At 34.1% G+C, this 22,639-nt stretch overlaps 3 protein-coding genes across 4 annotated transcripts; 2 read left to right on the forward strand and 1 right to left on the reverse strand.

The window, feature by feature from the left end:
• The first annotated feature begins 2,113 nt into the window (after positions 1–2,113).
• Positions 2,114–2,776, forward strand: LOC132174604 (uncharacterized). Its single transcript, XM_059586236.1, has one exon. It carries the CDS (start codon positions 2,114–2,116, stop codon positions 2,774–2,776), a length of 663 nt encoding a protein of 220 aa, XP_059442219.1.
• Positions 2,777–9,489: 6,713 nt separating this feature from the next.
• Positions 9,490–17,650, reverse strand: LOC132175270 (meiotic recombination protein SPO11-1). Its single transcript, XM_059587154.1, has 17 exons — positions 17,596–17,650; positions 17,382–17,481; positions 15,900–15,973; positions 15,652–15,753; positions 15,139–15,212; positions 14,922–14,938; positions 14,186–14,255; positions 14,075–14,111; positions 13,814–13,861; positions 13,673–13,731; positions 13,578–13,609; positions 13,350–13,455; positions 13,024–13,144; positions 12,879–12,942; positions 12,671–12,780; positions 10,710–10,785; positions 9,490–9,573 (listed from the first exon to the last, which is right to left on the reverse strand). Exons 1-16 carry the CDS (start codon positions 17,648–17,650, stop codon positions 10,754–10,756), a joined length of 1,101 nt encoding a protein of 366 aa, XP_059443137.1. The 3' UTR covers positions 9,490–9,573; positions 10,710–10,753.
• Positions 17,651–19,094: 1,444 nt separating this feature from the next.
• LOC132175242 (two-pore potassium channel 1-like) lies at positions 19,095–21,236 on the forward strand. Of its 2 annotated transcripts, none has more exons than XM_059587115.1 (3): positions 19,095–19,159; positions 19,840–20,781; positions 20,872–21,236. In XM_059587115.1, exons 2-3 carry the CDS (start codon positions 19,868–19,870, stop codon positions 21,017–21,019), a joined length of 1,062 nt encoding a protein of 353 aa, XP_059443098.1. In that variant the 5' UTR covers positions 19,095–19,159; positions 19,840–19,867; the 3' UTR covers positions 21,020–21,236. The 2 variants fall into 2 exon arrangements, with proteins under 2 accessions (XP_059443098.1, XP_059443097.1); XM_059587114.1 differs by lacking the exon at positions 19,095–19,159 and adding an exon at positions 19,691–19,754.
• The last annotated feature ends 1,403 nt before the right edge of the window (positions 21,237–22,639 follow it).

The following is a 22,639-nucleotide window of genomic DNA, read 5'->3' on the forward strand; positions in this document are numbered from 1 at the left end:
GAATATTTTTTTTTTAATCTTTTCCACAACAAAAAATGGACGGGGAAACGAACTTAGAACCTTTTTAAAGGTTTATAGGGTTTGTTGTTAGGCAGAGAACTAACTTTCATGGTGTGCCCACCAAAACAAAAAGGGAAGATGATAATGCAAAGAGTCAAAATCACAACAAAAAGAACTTCTCAAGTTTAGAGTCGTGTTATACATAATGAATAATGTTCGAGAACCGTCGATAAGAGACGTGGGCAGATTATAAAGTGTTCCTAAGTGATAAGTTCTACATAGATTCTTTACTATACGAAACTAACTAAACTTTATAATTGATAGTATATATTTGGCTAGCGTTTTTTCTAGCCGTGACAAACAGTATAAGAATTATGGTCGTTATCTATATATATATTAAAAAATATTCATACCAAAGTGATTTTTCTGTAATGCTTGTTTTAATTTTAGTGGAGAGAACTATTTCCTCAAGTTGGTTTTGCTTCCATGATAAGGAAACAAAAGGTGGCTTTGGTCCTCTTATATATGATTCATGCAGTACTCAATTACCCCAAAACAAATGAGAAAAATGCTAAAGTATTTTGACCACTTTTACCTTGTGGCATGCTTGATTCTATAATGACTCTATAAGAGTATATATGTAACGATTTAAGGAAAATGCTAATTACATTTGTATTATAAGATTAATTTATATGTTTTTGGATATTTTATTTTGTGTTAGAAAGGAAAATCTTGAAAGAATGTTGTGGAGAAGAGAAGGATTTTTGTTATTATTTATTATTATTTTTGTGGGTCTTTGGGGATTAAGTACATATAAAAAGAGGTACACATAATTGAAGGCATAGTGAGGCCTTAAGCATACCACATGGCAGGGTATGGAGTCTTTCCACATGTTTTACATCACCATAGGGTGTATGATTGTAGCTAAGCTGTTCCAATTACAATCATCCACGTGTTACCATTAAGTAAATTATAATTCAAAGCTTCCATAATGAGAAGATTACAATTAACAGGAAACAAAGAATATAACTGACATGCTTAAACCTCAAGTCTGTGATAATCTAAATCCAGAAATTCTAATCTCACTTGATTAACTTCCAACCACCGCTCCACAAGCAGATGTTTCAGTGTTTCAGCCACAAAATGAGAGTCTATGGCCTTGTATGATATAATTTGACTCTTCCACCCACCATATCAACCTCACATTTTATGGGGTTATGCTTTGGGATAAACAGATATGGACCTAGATTTTCTGAAATTTTTTACCCGAATTTCAGAGAATTCAAACAGGGAATAAGAGAGGGGGTATGTTTTGGGATATTTGAACAGATGAATCCCACACTTTGAAAAGTTTAGAGACTCGCTCGAATTTTTTAAAATTAAGGCAAATTTCTATGAAATTCTTCGAGTATACTCACACTTAAGAGGTTGGGACCAAGTACCATATGCTTGTGAAGTAATCTGTATTGGATTTAGATTTCTTGAAACTTCATGCTCGAATTTCAAAGAATTCGGGTAGGGAATAAGAGAAGAGTGCAGGTTCCGAAATATTCAAGTGAACCCCATACTTTAAGCCGTCTGGAGACTTGCTCAAACACCTAAGAACTTACACCACTTTCATTATTTGCTTGAATTCTTTAAAATTAGAGCATGAAATTTCAAAAGATCTAAATCCCAACACATGCTATTTCACAAGAATATGGTAATTGGTCCCAACCTCTAAGAAAATGACACCTCTCAATAATAAAGCTAGAAAGCAGCCAAACTGTATTTAGCAAAATGAGAGTCTTTACCAAAAAGGGTGCCAGCTAGAAAGTTTAAAATAGTCAAGTGGCAGCCTTGAGAAATGACACAACTCCTCAAAGGGCAGTTTGCTGCCTTGGCTCTTGGGACACCCATTTAAGGGATATTTGTGTGTACACCCACCCCACACCACACACTCTTGTAAATCTAAGATTTGAGCTCCTATATATAAATATATGAGAAACCCTCAAACCACAACCAGCTTAAAAATCTTTCAAGACCCCCATCAAAGCTTAAACTCCTTTCCCAATTCACATCTTCAATATTTTCCAAGGAGCTGCTTCTTCAGCCAGAACAGAGAGGAGAAGAAATGGATCAAACTGAGTACCACAGCAAACAAACCTTGACTCAGTTGGTAAACATTCAATTTCTAAAAAAGATCACACAGTTGCTGGTCTCAGTTTCTGTGTTTTCTTACTTCTTTTCTTACCCATCTTTGTTTTCTTTCCTCCAATCTTTCAACTTATACTTCTCTACATTCCCTTCCCATCTGTTCTCCCACACAATAGACAAAAACTGCATATTTCTCCTATGCAATGGACTCCTAGTTTTCCTTGCTAAATACTCTGGCCTAACAAGTTCTCTGTCCGGGTCTAATCATAATGAAGAATCCTTCAAAAGTGCTGGAGATGGTTTGCAACCCGAACCATTGATAATATTGGAGACCAAAGAGGCAATGTTGGATAAGGAGGCTTTGGTGGAAACCATTGGTTCTGCAGAAATTGTTGCTGTGGAACAACATGGAAGAGAAATGGACCATTTCATCAAAGAAGTCGAAAAAGAAACTGACGAGTCAGTTGTGGAGCAAGGAGGAAGAGGAGAAGAACAAGAACATGAAGAACAAGAAGAACAAGAAGAAGGAAATGGGATGTTGAGTACAGAGGAACTGAACAAGAAATTTGACGATTTTATTAGAAGGGTGAAGGAAGAAATAAGGATTGAAGCTCAACAACAACTAGTCATGGTTCAGTAATCCCCCTTAATTATCTGTTTACTCACAAAATTATCAAAAATCTGTAGCTCCAATAGTTGTTCATCACCCTTCTTCTGTTAGCCGTATGTGAAATATGTACTCTAGGAAATCTCTATTCTCCTGTTTGTTTCTTTTTCCTTGGAGGGGAGGGCAGGAAGAAAGATCTGTTTGTGGTTTGTCGTACATCAATGTTCATTGCAATGATATTATTACTAATGGGAAGCTTTATCCTAATTAACCTCGATTAGGATTTTCACTACTTTTATTATAAGTCATTTATAGACCGATGTGACAACATATATCATGTCGGCCACTAAATAATTAAACTTACTTATAAGATTTTGTTGCTTAATTTTCTCATAAATAATGATGGATCATAAAAAAAGCATTAATATCTCAACCATTTTTTATAGATAGAAATCACACTTGGTAAACTTCTAAAAATTGCCCTACCATAAACAAGTGATTCGTTAACAAATGTTTCAGATTTAGAAGCTATATGGGAATTTCATGTGCTACTTTTAAGCACATAATTAACTCATCAGCTTAAATGTCATATGGTTTCCAACCCCCATTTTGACAAAAACAAAAAACAAAAATGCTTGCAATTTAAGCTAGTCACACTAGTGAATATGATGATGGTCAATTGGTCATTGTCAAAAATATTCATTCAATTGTTGAATTTAATATTTTCTATTAGCCGAAGCTTTTAGGAAGAATGACCCTCTCCATTTCAACCCAATTCTTTATATTAGAAGGGTAAAATTGCTAAGGAACAAAAAAAAAAGGTGAAATGACAATTTTACCCTCTTAAATGTAAGGAACTGGCTCTTTTCCATTTCATTTGCTTTTAGGACAAATTGTGATTCAATAAGTTTTGAGACAATAAGTGATTTAATATGATATCAGAACAAAGGTCTTGAGTTCGAACTGCACAGTTATATATTTCACGTGTTAAATCTGAAAATAGTTTAAACCCATGTGTGAGAGGCGAAATGATAATCGATCCAGTTCGCCATTTGATTCAAAACCGGATAATTGACACAAGTTAACCAATCAGAAATTGCTTAATTTGTGGTCTATGTTGTTGGAAGACAACTAAAAGAGTGCAGATGCACAAATCAAAACATATGGATCTCATCGTGTGAATGCTCTTTAATGTGGTCTTTATAGGTTTTGAAATTAAGGGATTTGAAAGGAGTGGTTGGCTTGGCTATTGCCCTCATATTGCTATCATTATAATGAGGGAAGAAAGAGGCCCATATGAAAATGATGCTTACGTCCATATGTGTTAAATATCAAAGAGATAGCTACTTTAAGCTACGGAAAAAGATTAACTTACTTGGGACAAAGTTTCGGTTGTAGAAAAGTTTTCTAACCTAATTTATTAAGAGTTCGGTTGCTCACAATGTGGGCAAAAAGTTTGACTTTAAACAAAATCGTGGGCATTTTTAAAAAATTGTGACTTGTAAACATTTAAAAAAAAAAAAAAAAATTTGTATTTTTGAACCGTAGCTTGTAGGTAAAGAAAGTTGCAATTTTAAAGGTTAAATCACGATGTTACTAAATACTTAACTCATTTTTAAAAATCGCATTTTCAAATCGCATATTTTGAAACTGCAAATTCAAACGGACATATTTATGCTTAAAAATTAATGTATATGAGATTTAGAAAGATTTTAACTTAATAAATTGAACTAAAAGAATTTCTTCCTTCCATTTAGTTTTTTTTTTTTTTTTTTTTTTTTAATGAAAAAGGCGGGCGAGGGAGATCAACTATGGCTATTTTATTTGGGCATAATCATAATAATACCTACCCACTGAGAGTTACACATGAGAGGCTTAAATGGTGAGAACCGCATGTGCTTTTTCAAATCTAATTGAGTGACCCAACCATATTAGAACATCAATAAAAATCGGGATAGTTTACACTAATCAAACATGAAGATTTCTATTACGAAATTCAAACTCATGTCTTAGTATCTACCTAATTACTTTGGAAATTAATTTCACTGAGCCCTTATTTAGGTTGTTGTTTGGCAGTGTGAGGTGCTATAAGTTTCAAAGTCTTTATCTGCATTAATTGCCCGAGTTGAAGTCTTCTTCTTCTCAACACAATAAAGACAAACAGAAGGTTAGTAGGAGTATCCATTAAGATTCATCAAACTTGACTTGCTCTCACATAAGAATTAGAATCTACTCCATTTCATTTGAACGGGATAATATTTAGTTGGTTATAATAGATGGTATTTTTGTTATCTCAAAAAGTAAAAAGACTAAAATACTTCTCAACTATAACTAACTAGATATTATCCAGTTTATTTGAACTGGAGAAAATTCTGTTCCCTCACATATAGTCTTTTTCTTCATAAAATAAAGACAAATAGAAGGCAAGTGTGAGCACATATGCCTTTTCCTCCATAATATGATCATTTCCATTTCACGTAAAATAGGGAAAATTCATTCAAAATTCAATATTTTGTTTTATTATGTTTAACGATAATATATATATATATAATTCATGAAATAAAATCTGAATCATAAAATAAATCATTTCCATTTTCACTTGAAATTTCAACCTTAATAGACTGTGGTGGTGTGTTTTCTTTTTGTTATTGATATAATAGAATGTGTTATTAGGTTTCATTGAATGACGTTTATGTTACCCTCACACGGAATTTCAATACTAATAGGATTGGAATATGATCCTCTTCATTTTAAGTGAAATAAAGAAAAATTATTTCATGGCCAATATTTTCTTTCACATATTGAACGATGAACATGATGTCCAATAACGGACTCAGGGGGGCTGGGAGTAGCTTTGGTCCCCCCAAATCACAAGAAAAAAAAATTAGGCAAAAAAAAAAAAAAGATTTAAATGTTTTTATTGCTAATTGGTCTCTCCCAAAAAAATTTTGACTCTTAGTCCCTCCCCAAATTAAAACCTGGGTCCGATGATGTCATAATGTGAATATATAACTACATTATTTAAAAAATTTAACCATCTGCATAATATTTGTTATATTACATGTAGAAGATGCAATGTATCTTAGGAACTAAAAAAGGAGAATCGAATCAAAGAAAATAACTTTAGGCTTTTTCTTTTTTTTTTCTGATAAATGTAATCCGTCGCCATTCCTATCAAAAAAGATTGAAGGAATATATATATATTCCTTCATTCGCTCTTATTTTTGTCCTCTTTTGTAATATTAAATTTACTTTTTTTATTTATTTAAAATTTTAAAATAAATTGTGATTTAAAATAATATCAAAATAAAAATTCTATGTTTGACTTCACTTATTGAAATTAATTTAGAAGTTTGAGTCGACACACAAAAGAGAATGTTAAAATAAATAAATTATTTTTTATTAACTTAATCCTTCAAAAAATCGATAATTTAACATTTAGCCACCTGAGGATGAGATATCATCATATCAACAACTTGGATTGGATGAGACATTTTCTCGGAGCCAAACACCCTCTCTCATATATATATATATATAGTTTGATTCCCACAAAAGAAAAAGAACAAGAAGAGATGGAAATGAAATTCACTAAAATACGTAATCATCTGGAAACCTCTTTCAACCTATTATTGTAATTTGTTCATGTCATGGAATCTCTCCTCCCATTTCCTCATTACTCATTACTCATTACTCAAAGAAAGAGGATTCTCACTTACCAAACCAATGCCAAGTGTTGGTGGTACGCCGAGTGACTATTTTATTAAAAAAATAAATATTTATTATTAGAAACGGAAGAAACTGAAATAAATAATCATTCATATTTGTTAGTTTGGTTGTCACACTTTCAATTTACTTTTTTTTTTTCAATTCACGCCAAGCAATAATTTGAACATATGATATGGAGAAAGAGCTTCATATATATATGTGGTTTCATTGTTCTAAATCAAAGTAGAACACCAAGTTAAAAGCTTGAGGAAAAAAAAAAAATTATTGTCAGAAGAAAAGGACATAAAAATTATTGGGTTTTTCATTAATGAAAGGGGTTGATTGAAGTTGGCCTTTACAAGCTAAGTGGTTGGTACATGTAGCCAAAAAAATCCATAAATTCTTTACTGTTTACACTCAAATCACTTTTATGTGGTTGGAAGCTGAAGAGCTTTCATTTTCATATAAATGGATGAAGAGCTTTCACTTTTCATATAAATGGATGAAGATGAGAAAGCCGCAGGCTGTCTCCCAAATGGGTCATCTTTCTTCAAAGTTAAACGAGCATATATGCTTGCATGATTCTCACGCAGTCACGCTCTCTCTTTAGAGGCTATAATCCTATCATAGCCTATAGGAGGGGACATCAATGGGGGAGGGTGGGTGAAATCTACAAGGACCCCTCCAAACTTAATGGGAATAATAGGAGAGAGAGAGAGATCATAAATTACATGTCTTCAAGTGAAAGCACATAAGATATGATGATACATACATGCAGTCATAAAATTATCTTCATTCTTGTATGGGACATTGAAGCAATCATTCAATTTAAACAACTCCCACAAAGAAAAAGGAGGAGAAAAAAAAAATATATATATATATATATAAAATTAGCCTTGGTGGTTGTATTTATTTGTTATATATTAATTTTATAGGGTCTTAAAAATAATTTAAAACATCACGTGGTAAGCAAAGTTTTAGTTTTTCAAACTCAGATCTACTCGTTTTCATCATCCAAGGTATGTATTCTCGGGAATGTCTAAAATGTCGTGCTTCTTTTATTGCTTCTTGTGTTGGAGATTTTGTTTGTTTTTGAGTTTTTTGTTTTGATTTTTTGTTCTTTTTGTCTTGGTCTTTGGGTCGACGACGTGAGTTATCTCTTGACCTTGAGGATTATCTCTTACGATCGAAAAATAAAGTTTTGAGAATTTGGACTACCCATGTCTTAGATTTAGTCTACCAATAACAAATATGTTTCATAACTGTAATTATATATGAGTTAGTGGAAGCTGAAGTCATAGATAGTATTTAATTGTAATAATTTTTTTATTGTATCTATGACTTTGTAACATTATAGCTTTTAGATATGATTTATCAGAGCTTTATGCTACGTGATGTAAGAGTTTTATACTCTTGATCTTTTATCAATGAAATCTGACCAGATTCTCAATAAAAATAAAAAATAAAAAATAATAACTCTTCATTCCAAACTTTGTTATTAATTTTCTCATTTTTAATTAAGATTGATTTAATGGTAGATTGAAATGTCACTTCAACTGAAATTATTTTTAAAAAAAATGATGAAAAAAAAGCTAAATAATATATCTCATGCAAATTAATTAACCTTAAAATTATCGCCTTTAATGTTGGAGTGACAAGGCAGACGCAAATTACGTCAAGTTTTTAATGCCGCAATTAGATTATCTTTTCTTCACGCCACTGCATCTTTGCTGTTACCGTAAGCTTAAAAACCTTACGGTAATCTTAAAAACCTTGAACCTATTCTCCAATCTCCAACGTTAATCTACGCATTTTATATATATTTTTTTAAGAAAATACAAGCTTGAATTAAAACCCCCCAAAAAAAACTTTATACATAAAAACCCAAAAAACTTCTTTGTACTTCAGAAGATATGAAGTACACGATACGATCAACCATTCTTAACCCATAATTAAAGGCCAGTGCCCTCCCAACAAGGGATTTGACTACGTGTTGCCACCTCCATATGGTTATATATCCCAAGATCTATGTGATTATAACTTGTTATTCACATCCCTTTCTGCATCGATTATATTCTTGAAAGTTCCCTTATTTCTTATGCCCGGGCAAGAAATTATAACTCTACAAAATATATTTGTATCCCACAATTATCTCACAATGCTAATACGTCAGTCCCAACAATTCCTTCAAATTTTACTTTTTAAAACAAAAATTGATCCAAATATTAGCATTGTAGGATCATTATAAGATTAAAAAAAAAAAGTAGTTTTCAGCATTACTCAACAACAATTGAAAGGAGATTGGAATCCAAACCAAAAAACCATTGTTGAACCATCAGGTACAAGGAATCCACATAGAAAGCAATTGGCAACATCAATTGAATTCAATGACGAGCTTGAAACATTAATAGGGTGACTTCATGTACATCTCAAGCAAGTTGGAGGTTCAGCAGAGATATATATACACATCAACTTAGTTTTGTCTCAATCCCCCTTCCCCACTTTGAATAAAAAAAAAACCTGTCAATCCAGTTGGGGACCATCAATAAACCAAGTAAATGTTTTTGGTTGCAACCAATTTGACAGTAACTAGTGAAATCACAAAAAGCAATTGAATCTCTCATGTATCCAGCACCTCACACACCAACTTCATACATTGATGTGCATCATCAATTATCATCACATCTGCGCGCAACGGTCATAATTGCTGTCCATTCTGGGTGGCGAGGGTCTTAATGGGCCATGAAACATTGGCGGTGGTGCTGTCCGATACATTGGCGGTAGTGGTGGTGGATACATTGGCAGTGGCGGTGGCGGTGGTGGTGGTTGCCGATACATTGGTGGTGGTGCTGGCGGAAGGTGGCCGTAGCTGTCATGCCATGGATAGTCAAGCCCTCCATATGGTTGATAATCATACCCTTCCAACTCTGGATAACTGTATGGAGAAGGCAGCCCATTTTCTCCATAATAATAGCCTACTCCCCTCACCTCACCATCAAACCCAATCCATTTGACCTCTGCATGTTTCCCATACCTTTCTAGTGTCCTCAAAACAGCATTTGGAGTTACTCTCCCAGTAACTTTCACAGTCCCTTGTTCAGCATCTATGGAGATATTATAACCTCCTAAGGATGGAGAAAATTCAATAGAGTTATGCTATACAATATCCCAACTTGTGTGATAGAGTAATATAATATATAGGGATTGAATTCAGATTTTTTATAGGGACAAAGCATAAATAAGGGCTAAACCAAATTTTGATAGGGATAAGTCTAATTTTTAGGCCAATAGGAAAATTTCAAAACCGAGGAGGAGCCATGGCATTTGATCCCCCCTCCTTAGATAAAGTTTTTCTCTAAATTAGGTTGAAGGGACTACCTTCAACTCAATCTATAAAATGACCATGTCTCCCTTAAGTATGTGAGAAGTATGTGCTTTTTTAATAGCATTAACAAAGTTAGAGGAAATTTTTATTTAAAAATTATGTGTTTCTCGCATACTAAGAGACACATAATAATTTTATAGACTAGATTTAAAAGAAGTTCCTAAAACCAATTTTTTTTTTTCTATTCTCCTAGAGCCCAGTTTGAATGAAACTTTTGTCCTATTTCTTATGAAAATAGGAAATACGAAGGGAAACTTCATTTACTCAGCAATTTTGCAATCATAACCTTAAATTTTAAACATTTTGCTCAAATGTAGGTATACCAACCATTTATCCTTTCAATTTTGGAGACATCTTGCTCAAATGTAGGTATACCAACCAAAAAAAAAAAAACTAAAATAAATTAGACCATTAACCCATGGTTGACCGCGGGTTTGATGACCCATGGCCATGACCAAGCCGTGAGTCATGTGACCCACGGCCAAGGCAAAGCCGTGGGCCATGTGGCCCACGATCATAGAATATCTAGGTTTTTTTTGTCCTTTCTGTTTTATGTTTGTTTTATTTATTTTTTTAATAAAGAGTAAATTTATATTTTTATAAATTTTACATGGTATACTGTTTGAACATTCTGCAGTATATGAACAACTTGTGAAAATTCATACAAACTCAGTCGGTATTATATATTTCTTTCATTTTCAACCTAAAATGGCCACCGCAATCCCAATTTTTCCATTAGTTTACATATCATTTTCTTGCATATTGTTCATAAAAGAATTTCCCTTTTAGTTATTTACTGAATAATATAAAGATAAAAAAACTATGATAATTGAATATATATTATCAATTAAAGATGCAATATGAATTGGAAAATACCATGGAGACACTGCAAGACTTCCATCACCTTTCTCCTACATGTCTCACACTGTGAATTCACTTTCAGAACACAACTCTGCAAAGACAAGATAACATAAAAAACAAAATCATATAAAACGAGAACGAAAATAAATTTGTTAAACAAATACAACAACAATGCAAAATAGAAAAGATTAGTGTTTCAATCTAACCATTTCCGCAGAGTGCTCCATTGCAGCAACCTTTGATGGAGTTCTCTCTTGCTAGGCGGCAAAAATTATATATTGCAACTTTTAATTTATTTCAATGGGTGTCTGGGATTGAAGGAGAATGAGAATTGTTTTTACCTATGAAGAGATTAATCCCAGAAAGCTTTGAAAAAGTGCGTGCCTTGACGTTCATTTTCAAGTTACTATTCTGAGAATATATTCTCCTTAAATATATATTACATATTACATTGCTATTATTGTCCTAAAATATTATCAATAATATATTATTGATATTATTAAATATATTGTCCTAAAATCTCGCCCTTGGCAATCCATAATACATATTACATTGATATTATTTTCTCCTATTACTGAATATCACAGAATAAGGACCTGGTGTTTTATAAGGAAAGGATCGTAGAAAGTGATTATGATGTATAATTTGATAGTTTTGTAATTTACTTTTACTTTTCTTCCTTTTTTAGCTTGGGTCCAATCGCCGGTTGAGATTAGGACACATATTTCTTGTCTCTTGTCATGGGATACATCCTACCCTACAACGGGACACATGTCCACGAGTATCCGAATTTGACCTTCTTACTGGCAATATTAACATGCCCATCCAACATTTAAATATACAGGTCCCACATGAAGAGTGTAATTAAATGCACAATTTTAAACAATAAATTGCAATTTATTATGGTTTTATCAAATGCTTAACTTATTTTTTAAAATTACAATTTTTAAACCTCACATTTTAAAATTGCAATTTGCAAACTCAAACCACCGAAATCCATTTGCTTTTTTTTTTTAACTGTTTTTCTGAAAGTATTAGCCATATGCTCAATAAATCGCGCAATCACCCTGTGCAGTCACAAACGCATAACCTACTGCGAGTTACCGATATGCATTATGCAGTAACATTGGAATATCCCACACTGCTTTTATTTATGGAATTGTGATACTAAAAGTCTAAAAGGTGCCTTCCCCCTTAATTATTCGATTTTCCATAAATAAATATTGGAATTAAAAAGTAAAAAAATTAAAATCTTTATTAACTACAAATTTGCTTCTGTTAGCGTAGTTACAACGAACTAAGGGGACCAAAAACAAAATAATGCAAAGAAATAGTTTATGGGTTGATGAAAAGTTAAGCCATTGATTAAAGAATAAATAGGGGAGCAAGTAAAATGGAGATGAATCATTTCATGATCCATATTAGATTTTACAACATCTAACGACATACATGGTGCCACATTATTTAAAATGTTAACTAACGTGACAGCGTAGACAATAGATAAACCATTAGATGCTTTGAAATATAATATGAATCATGAAATCGTTCATCTCCGAGGATCCTATTATGTCATTAACCTACCCTATAACGACACACAAATGTATTGTATTCATCTCAAAACATAACTCAACCTACCTACCATTAGGGTCTTAATTTTTTTTCCCCCAACAGCCACTCATAGGTGGATCAGGATCCTCTCCATTCCAAGTGAACCCTTAAACCACCAACTCTTAATCAAAGGTTGTCAATAATTTTACAAGAGTAATGATTTCGATATGCCAAATCCGAACCCTTAAATCCTTTTTTTTTTAAGGTTATTTATAATTTGTTTTAGCAAACATTAAAAGATGGCCCATAACTATGGTAACATTGTTTGAACTGATTATGTTTCGAATATTGCAGAAAGAATATGATTGTGCTCCCAGATGGTAGCAGATACAACCGAAAATATCAGATGAGTTAAATGTGCACTCCACCTTGAATCTTAGATGGTATGTACTCCTTTGACAAAAAGGATAGTGAATGCACAGACAATGCTTCAATCTCGAATTTCACTCCTCTTTGCAGCATCAACTCTAATTCCAACCTTTCATGGATTAACAAAAAAAATACCACTTAAATAAATGCGTGGTCCAGGCAAACAATGATAATAGAAAAATACCATAAAATGTCACAGAATTTTACCTCCATTTTGGGACTTCTCTTTGCAGGTAGCATCTATTTAACATGGCTTCAATTTTCTTCCTATCTGACAGGAACAACAGGAACCTCAGTAGAAGGCAACAGATATAAGTCAATCTGAAACACCACAAGTAAGTCGATCTTTCACCTTGTGCTGTCAGAGGAAGGAGACACTGCTGTGGAAGACAGTATTTCTCAGAATCTGAAGGAAAAGCTCCAAGCCAGCATACCTCTGGACACCGCAGATACTTTGCATCATAGGCCATTTGCTACCAAAATAAAAGAGTAAGAGAAGAAAAAAGGGTCAAGTTGCATTAAAAAAAAAAACCTCGAACTTCACAGAAATTAGGCAGAAAGTTTACATGGCTCTCATAGGTTTCATATAGGCAGTCCTAGTTGCCAGTTTACATGCTGTTTTGCTTGCTCGAGCGAATAAATAAACAACATTATCATAAACTATTTAATAAACCTAACCATTGAACCAAACCGATACGTGGTCAGAATGTCGAAGCCGTAGGGATCACAATCTACCAAGCAATAGGTAGGTAAACACAACTTGTCAATGAGAAGCCGCAAAAACCTATTTGATACAAATTCATATATTCATAAAAGCCCAAATACATATAGCAAAACAAACTGATTGAGCGACGTATATGGCCATATACTGAGACTTGTTGGAAACTGCAAAATGGAAATTTTTACCTTCTCGTGGGGATATCTGGATAGCCTCTTCCCTGTCAAAAAGATACAGTCAAAAAGGATTTTGAGACGGGGAAATGACTTAAGGAAGAGCTTACTGTGATGACAATGCAACGGTTCGCATTGCAGAATTGATCATTTGCTAATCGCTCGAATACTGCATGTCATTAACGGTCCAGTTAAAAGCAAGAAAATCAGGAATCGTGCTTCCTTTCAGTATTGCCATAAAAATTGCTTACCCGATTCCTTCTCCACAACTAGAATGTAGCGAGCAACACTAACAATATCTATGTAAAAGAATCAAGGAGAATTTCACTAGTCTATGATCAGCCTGCATTCTCGATCATATGTGACGTTTAGTCACAAATATTATAAACAATCTATGCGCATAATGCTTGGGAAACATTAGATAAAACCTTCAGTTGATATCCAACTATGCCTGCAAAGAATATATATTGGTCTGAATTGTCCCATATATTAGTATCTAACAATTTGGATACCTTTGACTTCTTCAACGTGAACAGGAATGGGGTGGGCCTGCAAGAGAACCCAATCGGCACATACTTTTGTCAGTGACACAATTAATTCATCTAAACAGTACCCATTCTTACCATGTTAGGACGATTTATGCAATCAAATTTCCTTCTGTTTTCTAAGAATCTTATCCACCCCATCACCAACCTGTAAGCGAAATAGTGGGATCAACGAACTTTAGCAGTTCAGCACAGCTTATAAAGAAACTACATTGAAATTGACATAGCATATTACTGGTAGCTCAGGGAAAAAAAAAACGACAGCATATTATGGGTCGGCAGTGTAGTGGAGAAAACTCCAAATTGAAACCCCCCCCCCCCCAAAAAAAAAAAGAAGTGAAGTTCTGCATTGGTCCCCTTCACAACTACATTATTTTAAATGACTTGAACAAAATTCAGTCTTGGACCTCTTGGTGGAGACTAATGAAATGTACATAACTGAGGGTAGATCTCAAAATTCGATGACCATCAGATATAATTAGCTCAGCATATATAGCATAGACTGCTTCTGTGAATGTCATATATCCTAAAATTTAAAACTACCCATTTTAATATTCATCTAGTCAAATTTATACTACGTTTTAGTGGCGATGAAGAACCTACACTGGCATGGAATCATATAATCTATTCTCTGATCAGTAATACATATAGAAAATAGGCAAACAACACTTGAGTATAAACTAATGACTTCCGTTTCATGAGATCATCCCCAACTGATAGTGTTATCCCTTAGGGCTATGGAATGAGAATTCAGATAGCAATGAGTATGATTGTTCTTATCTTACAAGGACTGAGTGTGATCTCAAGTACCTACCCTTTCCCAACAGAAACCTGCCAAAAGAAGACAAAGGATGTAAATGTTCCAACAAACTTAAAAATGATAAGTGATAACACAGTGACAAAGGTTCTATGAGCGTTTAACTACTTAAATCTTACCCCCATATGTTAGGTATATACCATGAAGGGTTTGTAGACTCCAGGGAAAAAAAGTATTATACAAATGAAAAAGAAAGCATATAGACAATACCTACCACATTTAGATTGTGGCGACTGCATTGCATCAGGATACATATGTCATTGATTGCCCGGTCTACAACTGACTGTTCTGGCTTGCAAAATAACCAGAAGAACTTGAAGAAAGCGAGGATATCAAGCAGAAGAAAACTGACATCCATACTAGAAAATATAATATCTACTTTAAAGTACAGATTTGTGCAAAATATCTAAGCACTAACTTATGCCGTTCAACATAACTGACAATGTTACAAATGCAAGCCTGAGTACATTCAAAGATGTCTAATTATCTCTCATAACTTTTTCCTCATATTTATGCATGTGACTTTCTTCAATATAAAGTGATTTCACAAAGTCTAAAATAAGGGGGAATGCTAAAATTTGTAACACTGAACATGCCTTTTTAAGATTCCAAGTCAGAGCAACAGGGAAACTTCAACATAAACTCACAGAAGACTAGAAGTTCTACATTTTTATGTTATAACAAGAAATATTATCTGACATTGGTACCAAAATTAATTCAGATTTACCTGAAAATACAGATGGATGCATGTAATATATATCTCTCTTAGAACCATGCCTATTTTCTTGCAGAAGTTTCTGAACAATCAACAGCACTCTAAGCAAGACATCTGAAAGAGACTAAGAAAACTCATAGTCATTGAAGGACCTAATAAGTTTTATTTGTTTGTGAGGCAGAGAGTTAGTATATTCCATTTAATTCAGGACTCACGGCAAGGTTCTTATAAATTTAAGTCAAGGTCAAGCACCTACTCACCCAGCCTGTGTACATGGCTTTCCCTTCGAAGTGTGAGAGTTTCCTTCCCATTCAACAAATCGGTGCTGCAATAGCTGCATCAACGACAGTAATGCTTAAACTAAAACCCACCGATTCTTAATGAGTTTCATGAAAGTAACTGGTAATCTCATCTTAATTTTACTTTTGCTATGAACTCCAATTAGAATACCATCTATGCACATTTCTGCACCAATCACTAAACAACTGCATAGAATAACAATTATCCACACCCAATGGTGCTTTTTTTTTTTTTTTTTTTTTTTGTGACATAAAACCTCAACAAACCAACCTCTTGTCGTGTACAAGGTCACTGAGTAAACTCTAGATACTCTAGGCCTACTCCTAATCATGGTATTGGTCCAGCAATTCTTAGGAAAATCCCAGTTCTCTCTATCTTCAAGCTTTCATTCCTCAATCGACTATTTTGTTCCTTCATATTTGGATGAGAGAGAGTAATGTAGAAAACTTCATGGGAGTTATTGCACGAAGATTATATGGCTGGATTCGAAAGAAAAGTTCGACAGAAGAGCCATTTGAACGGGCATGCACTACCGTTTGAACAAGTGCAGCAGCAGCAAATTTAAGGTTTCTTTTACGATTTCAAGTCGTTTTAGGATGTTTTAAGGGCTATTTTCATCCTAAGTTATGACTAGGGTTTCATAAAACTGATACATTTTCGGTTCCATGGAGCTAGACTAGTGAGCTATTATGCTTTCTTCAAAGGATGGCTGCTTCCAAGCCCACCACCTGGTTGCCATCGCTCAATCACTTCCTTTTCCATTAAGTGATTGGTTAGGGAACTATTCTCGTAAGATGATACACACTAGCTAACAGTCCACCTGGTGCTACATCATAAGCACATTGGGAACATAGATAATTGCAACCATATACACATAAAATGACCGCTTCTGGTAATCTTGGAAGTCTTAAAATGTGTTATTTGCTCCAATTAACACCAAAAGCTCTAATAGCATTGCTATTAACCAACATTATCGCCGAGTAGTAGGTAGAATTGTTTTCCTTCATCATACATTAGGCCGGCTTCTTTAGCCAATCTCAAACTATCGCTATTATCACTATCCGTTGAATTTTAACAACCAAAATAACAACAATTCTTTCGCTATAAAGCAATAACCAAATGCTCATGTAATCCTACATTTCCTTCTTCATGTAAATGTTATGGAGATAAACAACTGCAGAAGTCTCTAGGTGAAGCATTGATATGACTAACATACATGATGCATTTTTCTTAAAATTATTCATGCATTTCAATTTATGCAACTACCTAATTCCGTTATATGCACGAACAGTTTGTCAAAAAAATTAAGCGATTCAATTAGGCGCTGAAAATGGATACATTTTTTTTAGCTTGAACGATATTCTATAAAAGCTGCCGTTCGATCTTCGAATAGATTTTCATAATCCAAATACGATCGTTGAGGGAAGAGAAGAGAACCGAACCAGATCGCGTTAGGATTCGTGCAGTAATTTCTGAACCGGTCGATGAGAACAATCGGCGACCGTCCGTTGCTCAGATCTTCCACTATAGTTCGTGTGAACTCTGAAAATCAAAGAAAAAAGTTCTTGAAAAATCGAATTGGTAATTGGAATGTGGTTGGAGAGTGTGAGAGATTCAAGGATTTTTGAATTTGAATTTGAACTCTAGGCTTCTGACCTCTGATCTTTCGTAGCAAAACGCTGCGCTCTGAGCTTGAACGCTTTCCCTCCATTTTTCTTATCTAAGTGCGGCTACGATTTTGTGGGTATTTATAGGTAGGCCCGGATTGTAATCTTAGCAAAACGGTTGTTACAAAAACGACCGTCCTTTTGGTCAAGGATAAATATTTAAACTACATATCGTTTATAAGCTTTTTGAATCGAGTCGAATTGAATATTTGAATGTTTAAGTTTAATTTGTTCAATTTTGTTTGAAATACAAGTCGATCTTGACCTTATCACCGAGTTAAATAATCTTTCAAATCAAATTCTTATATATATGAAGTAAATATTATCATTGGAGCTAATTAGATCAATTAATTTGTATTTATAAACTTATAAAAATTAACATTACCAAATGTTATATTTGTAGTAAATCATATATAATTTTTTTTATCAAGAAAATGACTATCTATCTATATTATATTTTTATAACCTTATCTAGAATATTAAACAATCTAATAGTGAAATACCATGATGGTTCCCCTTTACTGGATTGATTGAGAATAGTTTACCTTAATTAGAAACACTCAAGTTAGTGTGTTTGTTTTTTTTTTTTTTCCCTCACCAACTATAATTTTCCATGAAAGAGATACTCACATGTCCTAAAGCACCTCAAAGTTGATGATCCAACTTTATAAACCCATATTTTAGTTTGAGTGATAAGGAAACTTATTGCATGCTTAATTGTCACAATTATGATCAACTTGTGTATGTCACATAACAGGTCTTTTGGGAAACTGGATAGGGACATAGTGTTGGAGGTAAAATGGTAAAATATTATGTGTTTCAACCCATTAAGTAACAATATAAGAAACTAAACCCTACCATAGCTAAAAGGTAACTCAATCGGCTGGGATTATACCTTATGAAGCGGAGGTCACTAAACAGTAATGTTGGGAAAATAAATCACTTGACCCCACTCAAACAATTCATTACGTGAAAAATAATTGCATAACTGCACTACTAATCAGACAATTTAAACGTGTCACGTGACAAGCATCCAAAAGCCATATTCAGGAGTCTCTCATGTTAAAAAATGTTACTCTCTCAAAAAAATAAGGAAGATTGATGAGATACGCTCTCTCTTTCTAAACTTTTTTCACGCTAAGTTATTTTGTCAAATACTGTACTATCTTAAGCATTGGAGTGTTACAAATTCCCAAAAACCGGCAAATTTTCACTCACCATTTTCTCTTTTGTTTTGCAAGAGCCTTGTCGCTGGTCGTATCGTCTGAAAATTGCTTCAACAAGTAAGTTACAAGCACCGGCAGCTTGCCAAGCTCTGTATAAGGTTGCTTGTGAAAATGGGTATGGCCATTGCTATCAAGTGAAGCTTCCTTTGTATTTTCCAGCTTAATTTAACGAAGTACGGGAGAAGTGGGAAAGTTCCTTTCAATAAACAAACTATACTTGAAATTTTGCGGGAAATTGCAATTAACGTCCCGTTCTGCCACCCAGCTAGTTTAAATCATTTGCCGCTCAAATTTTCTCCAACTGATCAGGGCAAACCTCCTTCATTGGTAAGCCAAACTTCAGTTCCAACTTTTTCAGCATAATTTTTTTCAAAGTTGAAAAGTTTATATAGGTAGAGTGTTGTTGAAGTTACTGTAACTTTTATTACAATTCCTTACAAACTGACGTGATAGTCCATGTGATGCTTAACATATCAACCACAAAGTAATTCATGTGGTGCTTTCACTCATGTAGACTGTCACATGAATTTGTAAGGGAAATTATAGTAAAAGTTGCAGTAGTCTAAGTATTTTCCATATAGGTAATGCTTGGTCATTGTTGCTTCACACTTCAAATAATTAAGGGTGATTTTGGTTTTTTCGTTTAAATCATGTTGTAGCAGAACTAGTTTCCCTAGAACTCTTGAGAATAAAGTTTGCCTGTGTATTTGGGGCATCATCAAACTTGAAAGAAAAAAAAAAGAAAAAAGAAGTAGAACATGAATTTGTGTAGTTAGTGGCAATTATGATAAGTGTACGTAGTTTAAAGGGTGAAATTTTGTGGTCTCAAGAATGTTGTCTATCTGAACTTGTTCACAGTTAATGCAGGAAAAGAGGGATATGAGCCTATATTCTTGACAGAAACTATTATTGCAAGTTAAAGGTTTATACATTATTGCTTGTAATTGTTGTTTACTTGATTGATTGAGGATTTGGAAGCAAACTCTAATGCGTCCATGCATATGCAGGTCTTAAAAGAGTTGCTGGATCATCACAATGGCCTGCAATGCTTCTGAAAAGGCTGTGCTGTCAGAAGTAGTAGAGCCTACACCCCAAGAAAGTAAGACAAATGCTCTTAAGAGAAGAATATATGGCTGTTTTAAGGGTGCTCCCCTTGCAGATTCTGTTCCTGCAGAGGCAAAAGCCACCTCCCCAACTCCTCTTTTTGGATCCATTTCTGTGAAACTACACCCAAGTATAAAGCAAGTAGGCATGTTCGTGGGCATCTACATAAGCGTGGGATCCATGTGCTTCTTCGTCCTCAGGAAGCAGCTCAAGGGGAAGTCAACAAATGGACTTGTTGACTCTATTTATTTCTGTATTTCCACACTGACCACAGTTGGATATGGAGACCTTGTGCCTGATAGCATCCTTACAAAATTACTCTCCAGTTTTTTTGCTTTTGCAGGAATGGGTCTTGTTGGACTTGTCCTGAACAAGACAGGAGACTATTTTCTGGAGAAACAAGAGAGAATGTTTCTGAAAGCCATGCACCTGCATAAAAAACTTGGTCCAGATGAATTTGAAAAAGAGTTTGATACCAGCAAAGACAGAAGACTTGCATTGACAAACTTTTTAAAGCTAATTATCACTATTTCAGGGCTTGTAGTTTTTGGATTACTCCATCTAGCAGTTGTTGATGAATTCGATTTTATTGATGCAATTTACTGGATTTCTATTACTATCACCACCCTGGGCTATGAGGATGAAAGCTTCAAACACACAAAAGGCCGTATTTTTGCAGTATTTTGGATGTTGTCAAGTACTGTATCTTTAGCCCAGTGCCTCCTCCAAGTTATTGAGCTAAAATTTCAGTGCAGGCAAAGGGCATTCGTCAAGAGATTTCTCGCTCAGAGGATGACAAATGTAGATCTGGAGGCTGCAGATCATGATGATGATGGGGTTGTAGAGTAAGTTGAATTTCTTCAATTCAGATGTAGTTTTTGTTTGTGAATTGTGGGATTCTCTTAAACTTTCTTTTTCCATCTTCATTTCCATAGGGCTGCTGACTTCATCTTATCTAAGCTCAAAGAGATGGGGAAGATCAGCCAAGAAGATATTTCACTTGCAATGAAGGAGTTTGAAGCCCTTGATCAGTCAGCAGCTGATCCAAAGGCTCCTGAACCATCCCAAACAGAGAAGAAGTGAATTACCTACTTATTAGTAACAAAGCAGCTTTTGAGTATTGATTACTACGCTTGCTTGTGAAACAACAATAAATGTGAGAGCATTACTAAGAACTACTTGTAAGTTTGTAATATCATCTTTCAGTATCAATGTCATGATTTACTTTGTCTATGTAACAATTTCATCAATTTGAAGAGCTTTCTCCCCATGTAATCTTATAAAATAGGTCTTTGCTTCACATATGAGTGTCCCTTCCTTGTATAGTACATAGATAAAAAAATATATGTGTCCAATAAAGATGAAATAGAGAACAGATTTGTGTTGCAGATTTCTGAGCAATGCACTCAAATTACACTTCATGATTTAATCAATAATGGATAAAGTTTTCCTTCAAAATTTCCTCAACTTAGTTTATAATTCTCGAGTACATTTTTAATAGAATTAACGGAGCATGTAATATCTGTTGAAGTTCACCGGGCGGACCCTTAACAACCACAATGCAATTTCCAGCCTCTCATGGAAAAAGCTGTAGCCATTAACAACCATAATGGTGTCTAAGCATTGATACTCTCAAGTTGCTTAGGGGTAGTCTAATCTGAGATCCTCTCAAGCATTCGAGTTCTGAGATTCTGATTTCTAGGAACAAGATACTAAATAAGAGTCTCTACATTTCAGTGTTTGATAGCTACCACATCCAAGGTAGTAATTTCAAGGAATGAGATACCAAGGTAATTACAACTATCCAGAAGTGCTAGGCCCATCAGCACTATCACTTCAAAACGATTAGTTAAATTTCAATTGGAGCTCACTAGAATCATATATAAACCCAATCTCATCTAGTAAGAAACTAATGGGACTCAACACCCATGAGCTATAATCCACCCACTTTATGTGACTAATCATCTTTTCAATGTAAAACTGAGGTGTTACAGTAATTGTATAAAGTGTTTCTCTTAAAGTGTTGATTAAATAATTACATTCATTTCTTTCTATCAGCTTAAGTTTTTGGAACAAGTTGTGATTTAACATGATATCAGAGCTAAAAGTTATGAGCTCGAACCTTGACTTCATCATTTACCTTCCATTTCAACTAAATATTTCACTGGTTGGGCATCACCTATTAAATAATTAAAAGTAAGTTTGAGTCCACATGTGAGAGAGATTAAATTCATCTCTTCCTATCAACTTAAGCTTTTGGGACAAGTGTTGATTTAACAGTTTCGATGTTTGTGTTTGGTTAGAAGATGATTTTCCTGGGAACACCACCAATTCAAAGCATTATTCCAAGTACATTCCTCCCAGATTTTTTTTTCTCTTTGGAAAGTGTTATACCTCCCACTCCCAGTTTGCGTAAGAGAAATGAAGAACACAGTGAACCTAAATTTTGAAAAAATATTGGAGAAAACTTGTTTTTCTTATTAAGAAGTGCAATCGCAAGAGCTATTCAAACCCACAGGCGAGGAATCTCAAAAAAGAATACTTTTCTTTGGTGGGCATCAAATTCTTATTAGAATATGTGGGAATTTGATTCCCATGGGCATCAATTGAATTTTTACTAAAATTTGAACCAAACACAGTAATCTTAGTTTACCACTGAGATTTCTAGAAATGACCATAGATTCCATGAACGAAACAGCCCTT

This window comes from Corylus avellana, chromosome ca3, assembly GCF_901000735.1.
Source record: "Corylus avellana chromosome ca3, CavTom2PMs-1.0".
Taxonomy (NCBI): domain Eukaryota; kingdom Viridiplantae; phylum Streptophyta; class Magnoliopsida; order Fagales; family Betulaceae; genus Corylus; species Corylus avellana.